Source organism: Phoca vitulina, unplaced genomic scaffold (assembly GCF_004348235.1).
Source record: "Phoca vitulina isolate PV1807 unplaced genomic scaffold, GSC_HSeal_1.0 scaffold48, whole genome shotgun sequence".
NCBI classification, from domain to species: Eukaryota; Metazoa; Chordata; class Mammalia; order Carnivora; family Phocidae; genus Phoca; species Phoca vitulina.
The window spans coordinates 6752855-6769774 of NW_022589751.1; the positions used below are offsets into that span (position 1 = coordinate 6752855).

Sequence of the window (16920 nt, forward strand, 5' to 3'; positions counted from 1 at the left end):
TAGATACAGGAGACAAACTGTTGGTTACCAGAGTGGGGAGTGGTTTCGGAGTGGGTGAAATAAGTAAAAGGGATTAACAGGTACAAACTTCCAGTTGTAAAATAAATAAGTCACGGGGATGTAATGTACAACATCGGATATATAGTCAGTAATATTGTAATAACTTTGTATGGTGACGGATGGTAACTAGACTTACCTTGGGGTTCATTTTGTGATGTATAAAAATATCAAATCACTACGATGTATACCTGAAACCCATGGGATATTGTATGGCAATTATACTTCAATTTAAAGTGAAATAGGACCTTGTAATAATTACGGATGAGGGACACTGATAGACCATTCAGAAATATTAGAGAAAGAATTGCTTCTTTCTCTAGAAAGATCATTTAACTCTTACTTACATTAGATCCAAGTCTTTATCATGAGGGAATCTATTTTCTTTACCAGTGCCCCAGGGAAAAGCCTGGGAGCAGTGGAGGGAAGTCAATTGACTACATTCACTTGCCCTAGTTTGCCCACAGGCCAGCGCTGGCGTTTCTCAGAGAGCTGTGAGCATAAGCCAAAGAAGTCTGTAGGGTGCTTGTTTTTTAATACTCTGAAAAGCCTAGGAAAAAGCTCCCGGGTAAACTTGGGATGGTCTGGCATCATCAATCAGTAAGTTATTTCTTGAATGTCTACTGAGGGGTTACACTCTGCTGAACACACTTCATGTGTTTGCCTGCCTAGCTTTATGAAGTTTGTTTCTATTTACTTATTAAATGCAGTATTATGCATTTGAAAAATCCTTACACACATGGAAATGAGAAATCAGAATAGGAGGGCAGTGTGCTTCCTGGCCCGATATTTCCTCTGCACCCGTATCCATGCATCCTTTGGGGCACAGACACAGAAATGGTGCTCGAGTCTACAGCCACTGGGTTCGTGGGCTGAGAATAATGAGCAAGCAGTCACTGGCTCCTACAGAAATCAGCAGCTTCTGTCTTAATATTAAATTGATTGTAGCAGGGCGCCTGTGCGGCTTAGTCAGTTACGCGGCTGCCTTTGGCTCAGCTCCTGATCTCAGGGTCCTGGGATCAGGCCCTGGTAGGGTAGGGCTCCCTGCTCAGCGGGAAGCCTGCTTCTCTCTCTCCCTCTGCTCCTTCCCCGTGTTTATGCCCTCTCTCTCTCAAATAAATAAATAAAATCTTCAAAAATAAATAAAATAGATTGTAGCTTCCCTGTATGTTAACTGGAAATTAAATAAAAACATCAAAACATTGTTTCCTTGTTAACTGTCACCTCCCCACTTTCCCCACTTTAAACTCTAGAAGGACAGGGACCATTTGTCTCATTCAGTACTGCATCTCTAGCCTAGCACAGTAACTAGCACATTATAGGTGGGCAGTCAATATTTGTTGAATGAATAAATGAATCTTACCTAGATCATTAGCCTTTTTTCCACATTGGCAGTGAGTTCCTTAACCATGAATGTTCAACCTTATGCAGATTTCCATAGATATCTACAAGTTAATGATGCACAATGTATATTTCTATAAAATACTCGCGTAAATTTAAAGGCATGTAGATTAGACTTGTTGACATGTAGGCAGGCAGGTTAAATTTTATGGTTCCTGTACTTTCCTGTGATAAGAGATTTGCATATGAGTATCTGACCACATGTGAATATTTCTTTATCTAGGAGAGTCTGTTTTTTTGCTGTTTTGTAGAAGAACCAGTTCTGTATTCACTGTTGGAGTTGGTGTAGGTTTTAAATTCATTAAAGAGACTCCTCCTTTCCCACCCGGGGATAGATCAGCCCAAGAGAAAAAGAGACTTATTTTAAGGCCTCTTCCTCTTCCAAATCCCAAAGGTCATGTTGCTAATGCCTTTTGGAAAGAAAGGGAGATTACAGCCGGTGTATTAAGTGGTTACTTTCTGCTGACTGTATGCATGCCCACACATACTTGTGTAAACACACACTTAACCTAAAAGAGGAGTCCTTCAAAATGAGGCTCTTGTTAACAACTGTGTGAGGACTATTTATTATAGAAATTTATTTTAATGTATAAATATGTAAACCTTATTTCTAAATCTAGAGTTAATACATAGCCATTGTGGAATATTATGAAAATGAAGAATTCAGTAAGTTACCCATAACCCCACCACACAAATAACAACCATTCTTAACATTCTCGAAAATTTTCTCCCATTCTTTTTTGATGGGTGTTTATGTCATTTTAGTAGGAACGTTTATCACAAGCATCTTACCAAGACACTTAAAATTTTGTGTAAACATCAATTCTAATAACTACATAATACTCATTTTAACAGATATACCTCACTACTTAACCATTCTCTTAATATTGAGATTTGGGCTATTTTCAGGCTTTTCCCCCCACCTTTGGTTTTTTGATAACACAGTTAACATTTTTGAGATTAACATCATTATTCTCTACCTTTATTATTGTTTCCCGAGGTTTGATTCCTAGAACTAGGATTACTGAATCAAAGAGAATGGCCATTTTTGTAGGGTTCTTAAACATGTATTATAAAATCACATTCCAGAGATGTTATGCCGATTTTCATTTTCACTGTCAGTGTGTGAAAGTTAACTTTTCCCTCTTTGTGGAAGTTGCTTGTTGCTAAGCAACAGTCAAAAATTACACAGAAGTTAAAATAAATTTTAAACTTTAAATAACTTTTCTTTTCCAGACAGTATATTCTTTTAACATCGTTTCAGTGTAGTTTTTGTACCAATATCTTAACTTTTGATATACCCTAGGATGTTGTCCAAAAGAAAATAGAGTGGCTTTTAATATACTAGTTACTATTTTCATGATGGAATTTTCACCCTTGTATGGGAACGTCTCTACTAATAGCTGTATATTGCATGGGAAAAGAGTCAGACAAGTCCATTACCTTCCTAAAGAAGAGCTATTTTTTTGTAACCTTTCTTTAGGTTTTAATCACCCCAGAAGTTTTATCCCTCCCAGAGTCCGTGGGTTGGCTCACATGGATCCTATGAGTAAATACAAATGCTTCCTTCAATTGAAAGCAAAACCAATACACCCTTTACTTATAAAGTGAGTTAAAACAAGAAGAATAATATAAAAACTGAAGGAAGGTAGTAAGTAAAGTATTTAGCTTTCTGAAACAATTCAAATGGGGATAGGAAGTTGGTTTTAAATGGCTTAAAGGAGATTAGGGTTTTAAAGTTGGATAAGGAGTTTGGTGCTTTGGTTTAGGCACAGCGTTGCTTTTAAAAGATTACTTCCATATTTGACAACAATTCTAACTGGAGATTATAAAGCAAATAGTCAATTTTAAGACACTACGGAATACAAGAGGGCTTCTTTTTGTTGTTGTTTGTTTATACAAAATGATTGCCTAGAGTTAACAGGCTGAGTCCTGAAGCCCTTATTTCATAATACTGCTGAGGATCTATCACCAGGGAGAATCCAGCAGAGGTTGTTTAATGCACTTAATTGAGATTATCTAAGCTTTTGGTTTAAATTACTTTGGGAAAAGTCTAGGTACAAACGGCTTCTTTGAAAGGTAAACATACTTAACCTCTAAGAAAAAAGGTTCAATTTAAGTTCTTTGAAATTCTTCAAACAGGTAGTAGCACCAACCCTTATTAATTAAATTGGAGTATGAACTGAATAATGAGTAAAGATTAAATCTCTATACATCAGGTACAAGTGTTAATATAATTCTATTAATAGTATTTTCATTATTTTATAATTGCTTGAGAATGCAATCAGGTATTGTATTAGAAAAGCAACACCTGACAATTTTAGTAATTTTCAAAAGTAAAAAGATACTATGTGCTGTTTTGGTTATACAGTATAGTTAATGATAAAGTTTTAAAAATGAATTCCTTACTCTGTTCCATCTAAAAAGCAGGTCATCATTAAAGTGGATCAAGAATGGCATATACTGTATGTATTAGCTATGGGTAAATAGTCAAAAGTTGGTTTAACATTTTTGCCCTATCTTCCTCAGCTCCTTGACCTGTTTATGGTTTGGGATTGGTCTACTTATCTAGCTGATTATGGACAGCCAGCTTCTAAGTACCTTCGGGTGAATCCAAACACAGCTCTTACTCTTTTGGAGAAGTAAGTATATTCTGAAGACTTTTTTGCACAACATTATAGCATTTTGTGATTTAGTGATGCTCGAACAACTAGAGACTTTCAACAAAAGAGAAATGTCTAAATGGAGCTTAAAAGCTCAGTCCATTTTAATGACCAAAACATAAGCCTCTTTCTTTCCTGGTTGTAGTGTTGGTGTAGTTTTATGAGATTGCTGTTTCTGTTGATGTGAACAAAATTTTGGTGCATCTTGTCCAATTAAAAATAATAGAAGTTTAGTTGTTACTTTTCCCCTCATTATGTGGCAGATTTTCTTTTCACTTAATCACATTTCATTTTAGGTATCACTATTAAAATTTTCTATTTTTGAATTAAAAATGTATATTATTTTCCCACATTTCAGAATATCTGTGATATATTTGATTTCAGAGGACAAAAGGAACTGTTTAAAATAAATGTAAATTTATTTTACCATGCCATGAAACACTAGTGAGGCCAAAAACAAAAAACAAAAAACGCTGCTTTAAATTTTCTAATGTTATTTTTCTTTCACCTTGTCTTGCTATGAATGTGATTTGCAGAGTCCATAGAGGGTATGTATTTTAGCCTACATTATGGAATGATATTAGAAAATAGTATGATATTAGAAAACTTAACATACTTTAGATTTACATACTAATGCAAAACCCCACTTCATATAGAATGTAAAATAAAGCTGCTAATATTTTGTGTAGTTGCTCTGTATTTTTATTAGTACCTATTTTCTTTGAAGTATATTTTTCAGGCATAAGGATTAGTGTGAGATAATTCAGAGCATGTCAAGGTATTTTACTTGTGACAGCATAGCTTTTAATTTCCCTTTACCAAGCCTCTTCATTCATGTATATTCCTAGGATGAAGGATACTAGCAAAAAGAACAATATATTTGCTCAGTTCAGGAAGAATGATCGAGACAAACAGAAGTTGATAGAGACAGTCGTGAAACAGCTGAGAAGTTTGGTGAATGGTATGTCCCAGCACACATAGACTTGGATTGCACTCAGTGACACCAAATCTGTGATTCAGTTGATCTCTAATGGGTCATGATGCAGTAATTTGTTTGCAGAATTTAAAAACAGTAGAAAAAGACACTGATGAGAAATTAAACAAGAAACAATAAAAATATTTGTACAGATTTTTAAATAATTGGATACTATTTTATATGGAAAGTGTGATATTAATTTTTTTCACTTTTAGGGAAAAAGGCAAAACGTAATATATAAATCAGGTCAAAAGTTGTATATGAAATTGATTGTAAATTCATTAGAAAAAGCTTATATGCCTCTACATATAAGTATTTTTTTCTATTCAGACTTGAATGACTTTTCTGGTTTTTTTCATTAGTATCCAGTTTTGAAATGTAATCATGTCTGATATGGGAGTATTTCACTGTCATTTTGTAACTGTTAACTTTTATTTTCATCTCAATATGATTTAAGTAGACTAAATTTTCCAATTCTGCAGATTCTGAGGGGGAAATATACAAATCTTTAAAGGTCCCTGAAATCAACCTTGATTTAACTCAGTAAGAATGTGAATTATTTGTTCTGCTTGGGTGGTTTAATTTAATGCTTCTGAATATGAAGAAAAGGTGTTTGGATTTTCTAAAGATGCAATGTTGTTTCTGTTTAGCAGGGTTAATATTTCTAACTATATTGTTTGTAGCTGACCCCATTCTAGGATTCATTTGGTTTGGTTTGGTTCAAGTTAAAAGAGGACAGGAACGAAGCGGGGTAAACCACTTCAGGTGCTGCTTGTGCTAAAGTAGATCGGTTCCCACACACACAGACGTTACCACAGGGGTCAGGTTACTTGCTTCAAATAGCAGATCCCAGTACCTATCCTCAGTATGGAAACAAGCCAAACCAAATGAACTCTGGAAAATCTAAAATGAATGTACATTTTCTTCTGTGTAAATTACTATGGTCCAAATGGTAGTTATCAACCTGATCCTAACTTTCTTTTCATTGTATTTATGCTGAATATTCCTTTTGCATTTTCAGGATTTATGCCTGTAAGAAACTTACACTAGACTCTGTAAAATAAGTGTAAAGAATTATATGTCCATTTCTTGATTTTTGTGATGAAATATTAAAAAAAGGTTGAGCAAGTTGTTGAAAATGCATTGCTGTTGCATCTATTCAGAGCTTCCTGATTGAAAACGACTGCTTCCTTCAGAAAAACTCTTACTCCCTAGTTATTGGAATGGGGAGTGTCACCAAAACAGATAATAAGCATTTATTCTCTTGACCATCTCAATCCTAAAGTACTTCACATTTTAAAAAATACTACATGGAGGGGCGCCTGGGTGGCTCAGTCGTTAAGCGTCTGCCTTCTGCTCAGGTCATGATCCCAGGGTCCTGGGATTGAGCCCGGCGTCGGGCTTCCTGCTCAGCGGGAAGCCTGCTTCTCCCTCTCTCTCTGCCCCTGCTTGTGTTCCCTCTCTCGATGTCTCTCTCTCTCTGTCAAATAAACGAATAAAATAAAATAAAAAATACTACACGGAAAACATGGTAATTCTTCAGGCACAATAAAGTCTGGAAGTTAGAAGAGGAGCGGTGAACAGCTAGCTCTTTTTTGAAGACTGGAATGTGGCTGTCCCTCGCGTGCCTTACGTAGCCCTGCAGGGCACTCGGGATGTCTCCCTGGCTTTGGTTGAGGCGTCCCCGGATCCGGAGAGACGCCGCCTTTGTACTGCTTGGAGTAGACCACTGTGGGTTCGTAGCTGTGATGGTGTGAGATTCACTTTCTTCTGTAATACATATAGCCCTCCTGCCACTCCCCGCCAACCCTCAGGTTGCACTGTAGGAACAGGGACGCAAGAGCCCAGGGGACCAGACACAAAACACCGGAGAAGCAACCAGGTAGACCAACTGGGGTGGGATGGGGTGGCCTCCAGAGTGGGAAGGAACGGTGAATTCAGCCCTAGAGACCCGAAAGGCGCCCCGAGATATCTGCTTCTGGTGGGATTAGGGTGTCTCAGTGAAGCTTTGGGCAGCAATGACACTACCGTCTTTTGCAGGAGCCCTGGAGTGGTAGCTCAGAAACCGGGGCGGTGTGGGGATGTCCGGGAATCCCGGCCCCGGGTGTCCCTTGTAGGTGCTTGCAATGCAAGGCAGGCATCGAAGACCTCAATTTCCCTGGAAACTGAAACAGAGTAAAGGGGACAAACCCTAAACCCCAGCCCTTCAACCCTGGGGTGCCGAGAGGGGAAGGGCACCTACAGCCTCGAGGGTGGGGACGCCAGAGGGCCCGCGTCAGCCCAGGGCGCGGGGTTCGCCCACCCGCGGAGCCGCGGCGCACAGCCGGGAACTTCTGGCGCGAAACGGCAGGCCCCGCCCGAGGCTCTGCCACTCCCTACTCCTAGCCCCCGGGTGAGCGTGCCGCTGCCCACCGCCTCCAATCATGACTTCGCTCCGAGCGTTTTAAATATGCATGGGCGCGTCACGTTGTAGGAATCGGGATCGGTCCAGAGGGAGCGGGCCGATATCTATATAAATGTGGCCAGGGTGGGCCGAGTAGAGAGGGAGGTGGGGCGGGGGTCTACAGCCCCGGTGATCGCAGCCCACGTTGGCAACACCGGTGAGTTGCTCCTCTCTTTGCTCGCCTTTGCCGCTTCTATCAAAGGAGTGCTGACCCGGGAACGAGGTGGGAGGTGCGCGCGGATGCCGGGAGGGAGCGGTCCCGAGGCGGCCGGCGCCCCGGCCAGGGACTGGCATTTGGGCCCAGAAGCCGTCGGGCTAGAGGAAGGCACATTCCCTCAGGGCGTGTGGTCACAGCCGCCTTCTACTATACCAGTCTGCTTCTAGAGCGACGTCCTTTTTTCCGAGACCATAAATCTCGGTTTTGGCCCGCAAGTCCCAGGCCCTTTCCGGACCGAACAGGTGAGCACTGCGCGCGCCCAGCGCCTCAGCTCTCGCGCCCCCGGCGCTCCGAGCCGCCAGATCTCCGCAGGCTCGCCATGTTCCCCTGGGGGCTGAGCTGCATGTCGGTGCTGGGGGCCGCGGGCACCGCTCTCCTGGGCGCCGGCCTGCTGCTCAGCCTGGCCCAGCACCTCTGGACGCTCCGCTGGACGCTGAGCCGGGACCGGGCCTCCGCCCTGCCCCTGCCCAAGGGCTCCATGGGCTGGCCCTTCTTCGGCGAAACGCTGCACTGGCTAGTTCAGGTGAGTAGCTCGCACCCCAACACGGCCCCTTCCTCCCTGACTCCCACTGGACCCTCGGCGCTCACAGTGTTCCCAGGGTTCCTGGTCGGCCTCATCCTGTCGCCCAGGGGCCCGGAGAGCATACACAGCCCTCGCCTTTGCTCAGCTGCTCCCTTGAAGGGACGGTATGTCGCCGGAGTTCTCCCCGGCGCAACTTAAAAGCACGACCCGACACAACGCCAGGGTGAACAGAGGGGTTCGGAGAAGCATTCGCCCTATACCCTGCAAACACAGAATCAGGAATCAGGGGCACTTCTCAGCCGTGAGGCCTCGGGCGCTCACGTCCCCATTCTGAGCCTCAGTCTCCTCATCTCACCAATGGGAACAGGGGCATCTACATTTCCATAGGGTAGTCGCGAGGCCCATTTGAGACTCGGTTTTGTATAGCGACGCGCCAGCCTGGAGCAGGGAGTCGTTAGCAAGGGGCGGTTGGGAGGCCTGGGCCAGACCCCCAGCCGAGGCCCAGCGGCTCCAGCCTCGCTCCGCCTCGCTCGCAGGGCTCCCGCTTCCACAGCTCCCGCCGGGAGCGCTACGGGACAGTGTTCAAGACGCACCTGCTGGGCCGGCCGGTGATCCGCGTGAGCGGCGCCGAGAACGTGCGCACAATCCTTCTGGGCGAGCACCGCCTTGTGCGCAGCCAGTGGCCGCAGAGCGCGCACATCCTACTGGGCTCGCACACGCTGCTTGGCGCGGTTGGGGAGCCGCACCGGCAGCGGCGCAAGGTGAGCTAAAACCAAAGGGGCCGTTGGGACGTCAGACATGCGGTTCCTGGGCACCTGTTGTTGGCCAGGCTGGGGATAGGTTTTAGGGGCACACTTTGAAGCTGGCAGGGACCCCTGGCTAAACAGTGGTGGCTTTGGGTCAGTCCCTTACCTTTTTCCCGCTTTGGTTTATAAAGCCGGACTGGGACTTAAGGGACCTTTCATCGCCAATCTCCTGTGTGTGATTCTGATACCAGAATGGTGGAAAGTCAGACTTGGAGAGGGACCGGGGACGACTTCCTGGAGGAGGTGGCGTCTGGAGCCTGGATGGATGGGAGGGACTGTATACATCAGATACCTAGAGGGAATGGCGAGAACAAAAGCCAACCCATTTAGGTCGGGGCCGCTGAGAAGGGTACCGAAATTGGCCTTCTGGCTTCTCTGGAATCGCTGAGCAGAGGAAGCCGGACGGGCCGTGGCCAGGGCTGACCCCGCGGGCTCCCCACAGGTCCTGGCGCGTGTGTTTAGCCGCGGGTCTCTGCAGCGCTTCGTGCCCCGCCTGCAAGGGGCGCTGCGGCGCGAGGTGCGCGCCTGGTGCGCGGCCCGCCGGCCCGTTGCTGTCTACCAGGCTGCCAAGGCACTCACCTTTCGCATGGCTGCGCGCATCCTACTGGGGCTACGGCTGGACGAGGTACAGTGCGCCGAGCTGGCCCGGACCTTCGAGCAGTTCGTAGAGAACCTCTTCTCGCTGCCCCTGGACGTTCCCTTCAGCGGCCTGCGCAAGGTACTGCCGCTCTGGCCTCAGACCTTCGTCTTGGGGATCCCCAACGTGGACGGGTCTTCCAGGCGAAAACAAGGCTCCCTCGGCGCGCCCCACGCCTCACCTCCGGGGGGGACCGAGGATGGCCCAGGGTGGGGAGGTGGCGTGGTGTGGCTGTCGGTGTCGGGGCTGACCTCTGTCCTCACTCGCTTTGTGACGGGGGGGGGGGGGGGGGGGGGGGGGCTCAGATCCTCTCTGGGCCGCGCCTCCAGGGATGCGTGCCAGACCCACCAGTAGCTGGCTTCCTGACTTTGGGTCCCGGTGGCGGCCGCCCAACCAGTCAGGCTCGAACCCCAGAGCGCTGCCCCTTGGCCTGGCCTCCAGCCGCTTGGGAAGCCCGGATGGCAGCGGAACCGATGAGAGCACCAGCGCCGCCTAGCCTGGGTTGGAGAGGAGTGGGTGCCGGCTCCCCGTCTGTGGCTCCCGGCCTACTAGTTTCCAGATCAGAGAACCGCTCTTCTTCAGACTTCAGAGCGATGGGCCGGGCCCAGAGAGCAACTAGGAGGCTGCATTTGCCTCTTCTTTGTGAGCTGGGGCTTCTCACTGTACCGATGCCTTGGTTTTCCTCACCCGAATAAAAATAATAGTTATGTATGAAGGGGCATGCCTTAGGCTGATCGCCTTGAATACATTTTCTGAGTTAATCCTCTCAGCCTGCAAAGTGTTCTTTTATTGGTGAGGAAACTGAAGCTCAGAGAGGTTAAGTGACTTACCCAAGATCACACAGCTAGTAGGGGCAGAGGCAGGATTTGAACCTGATTTCCTATGATCTCAAAACTCAAGTGCTCAGATGCTTTCCCTATGCTTGCTCCCTGAACTTCCACCCTCTTGCCTACCAGCTTACAGAGGCTAATGCTTAGAACATCCGGGAGTGGTCTCTAAGCCAGAGCTTTTCTGGATGCAACAAAGTGTGCCTTCCTCTCTACACTGGTGCCCACTGCCCCTGCCTGAGTCTAGTGCAGGGAAAGGGCAATGGGCTGACTCCACCTGACTGGCTCTGTGCCAGGCCTGGGCACTCAGAGCTGTGTGACTCTGGGCAATTGCTTGACCCCTCTGAGCCTCAGCATCCTCCTCTCAGGATGACAGTAACTGCTTGCTTTGCCTCAAAGGTGGAATGTGATAATCAAGAGAGAATTATGTGTAGAGATAGTGGATAAGTTCTTGAACATTCACTGAGCCCCTGCTATGTGCCAGACATGGAGTTAAGTTGAGAAGCCTGACACCTGGATCTCAGCAGAGCCATGACAGCCCCAGGAAGATCTGGGGGGTAGGTGTACAGGCCTAGCCCCCTCAGCCTTCCTGCCCCACCTCCCTTTTCTCCCCACGCGTCAGGGCATCCGGGCACGAGATCAGCTGCATCGGTACCTGGAGGAGGCTATTGCAGAAAAGCTTCGTGAAGACAAGGCTGCAGAGCCGGGTGATGCCCTCGACATGATTATCCTCAGCACTAGGGAGCTGGGCCAGGAGCTCTCAGTGCAGGAGCTGAAGGTAGGTGGTGGGAAGGTTCTACTTTTCCGCCTTTTGCATTCTAGCAGGTCTCCATACAGGTACTGCATCCTGCCCCCAGCAGGGTCCTGTTCGGCCCCACTTGAGGGAAGTGTGGAAGACATGAATCCCAGGCCCTTGCTTACAGGTTCTGGCCACAAACAGCTCTGCTTTCCCCCACCCCCTTCTCTGTCACTCCATGCCTTTGCCTCTGCTGTCCCCCCTGTGTATGAGGCCCTATGCACTCCTTTTCCCTACAGACCCTAAGGGCTCAGGATCAAGCTCCACATCCTCCTTGAAGCTCCCTCTTCTTCCCAAAATGGACACTGTCCTTCCATGAGCCATCTTGTCACCTGGCACCTTTAACCTCTTTGCCACTGGAGGTCTCCCCTGAGAATTAGAGCCCCTCCCCATTTATGTGTAGAGCACAGGCAGTGGAAGAAAGGAGAACCGCTTTGGAATGGCCCCAGGACCTGCTGGAGAACCCAAAAAGGAGTGGAGAGGCTGGGGGTGTAGGGGAAGGTTAGAAATGGGAAAACTTCAACCCTTCCAAAAGGAACTCTCAGCCTTTCTCTGGGCCTTAATGTCCCACTTTCCAAGAGCCATGAAGGGTAGGGCTCAGCCTTAGTTTCTTCTTTGAGTATGGGGCTAATAGTCTTTATCCTGACTCCTGGGTGATTATGAGATCTGGAAGAATCCAGGGGGTTAAAGTAGATGAGCTCATGAGTCCTGGGAGAGCCCCTGGATAGGAACAGTTCTCGGCTGTGAAGGGGAGTGCTTGACAGGGCTGGGGAGGGGATGACAACACCCTCCATGTCAGGAATCTTCAGTTCTGGTCTGGGCCTCAGGGGCGGGCCAGGCAGATGAGGCCTAGCCAGGAAGGACGTTGGGCTCCCATGTTGTCCAGGGTAGGCAGTTAGAGTTGGACCAGGTCATTCATTCCAGAGACATTATGATGTATCTGTTTGGTGCCAGGCTCTATGCTGGGACTGAGGATATAGCCCTGAGCAAAACACAGCCCCTGCCCTGGAGGTGCCAGAGGGGAGGGGTACACATTCATCCTACGATCACACAAATCAATATAGAAACACAAACTGTGGGTGCCACCAGGAGCTGGGAGGGCAGAGGGAGGCAGTGAGGGTGAGGGCTGGTGCTTGGAGGATGAAGCCATCAGGCCCCTCCTCTGTCCTTCTTGGTCAGTGCAGACCGGGAAGAGGTTTAGTCACTCCCTGGACCACTCCACTCAGCGGGAGGAGGAGGCCATGCTGCCGCCTTTGCTTGGAGGCTGGCGCCGCTGCTGCAGGCGCCTTCCTCGTCCTCCCGCCCCCATCCCAGGTCACGGTCAGGACGCCCAGCAAGGGTTGCAGGCGGCACCACCAGGTGGTTAGGAGCACTGGACTCTCGAGCCCGACTGTTGGGAACCCCCCGCCCCCAGCGCCTCATGGAGCCTCAGTTTCCACCCCTGTAAAACGAGGGCAGTAATTGTGCCTCACAGGGTTGGGATGAGAACGAAGGAGTTAATACATGTAAAGCACTAAGAACAGCATACATAGTAAGCTCCTAGCGCTGTGTCTGGGAGCCCTTCCAAAGATCCTGGCTTTGGTCGTGGCCGTATGTGGCTTTCTCGAGTGGCTGACTTGGGATTCGATCGACCCCGGGCCCGCGCACGGAGCCGCCACTCTGGCTTCCGCGCACAGGTAAATTTGGGCCCGTTGCTTCGCAGCCATGGGGCCGTGAGGCCTTGCGGCCGGGGCCCGCTGCCGCAGACTCAGCGCCGCCCCGGCTGTCTTGCAGGAGACGGCTGTGGAGCTCCTCTTCGCCGCCTTCCTCACCACGGCCAGTGCCAGCACGTCCCTCGTCCTGCTGCTCCTGCAGCACCCGGCGGCCGTCGCCAAGATCCGGCAGGAGCTGGCGGCGCAGGGCCTGGGGCGCGCGTGCGGCTGCGCGGCGGGGGCCGCGGGGGGCGGCGCGGGGCCCCGGCCGGACTGCGGCTGCGAGCCCGACCTCAGCCTCGCGGCGCTGGGCCGTCTGCGCTACATCGACTGCGTGGTCAAGGAGGTGCTGCGCCTCCTGCCGCCGGTGTCCGGGGGCTACCGCACCGCGCTGCGCACCTTCGAGCTCGACGTAAGTGCGCGCGCCCGCCCCGCCGCCCGGCCCCCGCCACCTGCCGCGGGGAGGGCGGGGCCGGGGGGGATTAGGACGGTGCGGTCGCCTCTTCCCCTCGGAGCCTTCGCTTTCCGCCCATGAAATGGGCTGAGCTCGGCCCCATTCGCCCCCGGATACACAGTTGAGGGGCGCAAAGCCTGGCGCCTGGCGAGCCGACAAGGCTAAGAACAGGCTTTCGGCAGCGGTGAGGGTCTTGTCAATTCAATGAGAACTGAGGTTTATTTGTTTTTAAGATTTTATTTATTCGATTGAGGGAGGGAGAGAGAGCACGAGCAGAGTGAGGGGCAGAGGGAGAAGAAGACTCCCCGCTGAGCAGGGAGCCCTCCGTGGGGCTCAATCCCGGGGACTCTGGGATCGTGACCTGAGCGGAAGGCAGACGCTTAACCGACGGAGCCACCCAGGAGCCCTAGAACTGAGTTTGAGAATAAAAACATACTTTTCTCCGCGCAGCACCGCCCCCCCCCCTTAGCTAGTGAGTGCGGGTGGGGAACAAGGAGAGCCCCCCCCCCGTGTCCCGTACCCCACTCCCCTACTTCCTCACAAGCTCAAGGGACCGGTCATTGTTACCCCGGCTTGTCTCCATCTATAAGACCTTGGGCAATTCCCTCCTCACTCTGGATCTCAGTTTACTCTCTGGAAGGAAGTGGTCTTGGTCCCTTCCAGCTCTGACACGTCAGTCAGGTGGTGCCAGGGCTGTGAGACACAGTGGCAACGTCAGAGAGTGGAGCCCTCCTTTGCCAAACTGAGGGTGTTTGCCTGAATGGCTGTCACTGCAGGCAGAGACTGGGCACCTCCTTCCTGGAGCCTTACTTTACACAGTGAACAAACATCTGTGGTGCCTTGCATACCAGGGGTCCACTGCACCATAGCGGCTGGGATTCTACCCTGGAGGAGTTGGTGGCGGGGAGAAAGGAGGCCAGGACCGATAGTTTCATCCCAAACTGGTGTGAGGAAGATAGTGGTCGTTAGTGCTGGATAACACTGAAACATTTTAGGGGCTGACATTTGACATGGAGCAGTGAAGGGTTAGGATGGGGACAGCACAGCAGCAGAAAGGGGACCATCCAGATAAAGGTGGGTGGATTTAGTGAGGTGTTTAGAAGTGTCTTGGATGCTGCATCTTGGAATTCAGACTTCATTCTACAGTCTAAGGGAAACAGAGGAAGGCGAGCACAGGTCCACCAGGGGGAGCAGAGAGGGAGCCATCCTCCAGTTTACAGATGGGAAAACTGAGGCCTAGAGAGGTGAGAGAGAGCGCACGCTCCTTGTTTAGGCTAGGGAAGCAGGATAATGGGGGGGGGGGGTTGGAAGACACATCAAAAAGTAGAATAGTTGAAAAACCTGAAGGTGGGTATAGGAAACATGAAAGCTGCCTTCCAACATTTTAGGGATGCCTGGTTTTAATTCCCATGTGCATCTTCTTGAAGTGTGGCTGCCAGACCTAAATATTATTGTACAACTAATGGATGGGGGTGTTGGTGTTAGAGAGTCAGTTTCAGTTCAGTGCAAAGAAGAGCTTTATAATTGAGCTGACCATAGAGGAATGAGGGTCCCTGTCCCTTGTGTTGTTCCCGCCCAGGCGGAGGGTAGGTGCAAAACTAGAACTTAGATCTCTTGATCTAATGTCAGAAGAAAAAAAGACAAAAACAAAACACTGAAACACAAACAACAATAGATCACATTTAGTGATCATTAATATATATGCCAGACCGTTATTCTAGTCTCAAGACAACAAAACGGGCATTTTTGTTCTTATTTTATCAATTAAGAAACTGGAGGTCAGAGAGCTTGAGTATCCAGCCTTAGGTCACACAGCTCACCAGAGAAGGAGCTGAAATTGGAACGCAGAGCGTTCTCCTAGCTTGCGGGTTAGGCGTGCGTTCCTGCAGCCCCCGGGGTGGAGGGTGGGTTCAGGACCCGATTCCAAGTGCCTCGTAGTCAGGCGGGTTTCCTCACTTCCCCGCAGGGCTACCAGATCCCCAAGGGCTGGAGCGTGATGTATAGCATCCGGGACACGCACGAGACGGCCGCGGTGTACCGCAGCCCGCCCGAGGGCTTCGACCCGGAGCGCTTCGGCGCGGCGGGGGAGGATGCGCGGGGCGCCTCCGGCCGCTTCCATTACATCCCCTTCGGCGGCGGAGCGCGCAGCTGTCTCGGCCAGGAGCTGGCACAGGCGGTGCTCCAGCTGCTGGCGGTGGAGCTGGTGCGCACGGCGCGCTGGGAACTGGCCACGCCTGCCTTCCCCGCCATGCAGACCGTGCCCATCGTGCACCCCGCGGACGGGCTGCGGCTTTTCTTCCACCCGCTCGCGCCTTCGGCAGCGCGAGATGGGCTACGCCTCTGACCCGCTGCGCTTCGGGACAGGACTTGGCCAGTGGCGGAGGCGCGCTGTCAGCGCCGCCCATCTGCGGTTTCTTAGTGCCGGGTCGGGCGCTCGTTCAACAAACGGTCACCGAATGCAGCTCTGTGCCAGACTTTGAGGGAGGAGGAGGGCGGGCCGGAGCCACGGCGCCCTGGAGAAGCGCCCAGGCCGGCGGGAAGGTGCCTCCTGCGCTGCGCCCCGAGGAAGGAAGGGTCGTGAGCCTAGCCTCTTAAGCCTTTCCCAGTATCTCCAGGCAGAGATGAAGGGAACAGATCTTCACCAGGAGTTGCGGGGCCTCGCCCTCCGGCGCCAAGCCCGGGAGGTTGCCTGGATCTTGGGGTGGCGGGGAGGATTGCTAGGGCAGGATTGGACGGCGCCAGAGACCCAGCGGACGCGGCTGGACCTGCAACCCTTAGGAAGAAGTGTATCTCCGGCCTGGCCTTGGGCCATAGTAAGACACACCAAGAAGGCGCCCAGCGGAAGGCCCTCAGGCAGCTGACCTCGGCTTGGTGCGCTGATGCCACTCTGCTGGTCTCAGTCTCGGCGGAAACTCAGAACTCTGGGCGCTTCCAGGGCTCTAAATGGCTCAACATCACTGATTCTGCTGGCGACTTCGTAAAAGAAAAATTCCTACTTCAAGAACGCGTTTAATCTTCCCATATATACAGGGGAGAATAGGCACAGAGAGATGTCTCTAAGGTTGGATTATTTTCATGGGAGGTTGAGACATAATCAGAGAGGTTTGGGATATTTCTACCCAAAACAGGAAGGCCAAGAAAAAAGTTTCCTGGCAGCAGTTGAGTGAGGAGGCTAGGGCTTAGCTGGGCAGCTGCTCCCTGTTGGGAAGGTGTGGGGTAGGGGTTGGAGGATACCCAGGAAACCCACCCCCCCAAGAGTATGCCAGAACTTTCCTCCTGAGCAGAGCCCAAAAGCTGGGCTGAGAATTATCCCTGTGATAGTTGGCTGCAGAACCCTGCCAGTTTACTACCTCCACCTACGCCACTGCATAGGAGAAACAGGCAGAAGACTCCCCTGAGGAGCTAGCAATGTGCTCCTGGACTCTGGCC

The 16920-nt window shown here is 50.1% G+C and overlaps 2 protein-coding genes across 11 annotated transcripts in view; both read left to right on the forward strand.

Annotated features, from left to right (window-relative positions):
- EXOC6 (exocyst complex component 6) overlaps positions 1 to 6040 on the forward strand; it is a 206852-nt gene extending 200812 nt beyond the window's left edge. For 6 of the 10 annotated variants that reach the window (XM_032432559.1, XM_032432561.1, XM_032432562.1 and 3 more), the window contains 3 exons: positions 3988 to 4100; positions 4658 to 4669; positions 4970 to 6040. In XM_032432559.1, coding sequence (XP_032288450.1) covers positions 3988 to 4100; positions 4658 to 4669; positions 4970 to 5102 — 258 coding nt within the window. In that variant the 3' untranslated portion in view covers positions 5103 to 6040. The remainder of the gene's footprint in view (positions 1 to 3987; positions 4101 to 4657; positions 4670 to 4969) is intronic. The other 4 variants (XM_032432560.1, XM_032432563.1, XM_032432565.1 and 1 more) reach the window with 1 other exon arrangement.
- A 2036-nt stretch (positions 6041 to 8076) lies between these two features.
- On the forward strand, positions 8077 to 15835 carry LOC116649620 (cytochrome P450 26C1). Its single transcript, XM_032432616.1, has 6 exons — positions 8077 to 8280; positions 8817 to 9041; positions 9529 to 9804; positions 11173 to 11328; positions 13120 to 13449; positions 15458 to 15835. Exons 1-6 carry the CDS (start codon positions 8077 to 8079, stop codon positions 15833 to 15835), a joined length of 1569 nt encoding a protein of 522 aa, XP_032288507.1.
- Positions 15836 to 16920: the final 1085 nt, after the last annotated feature.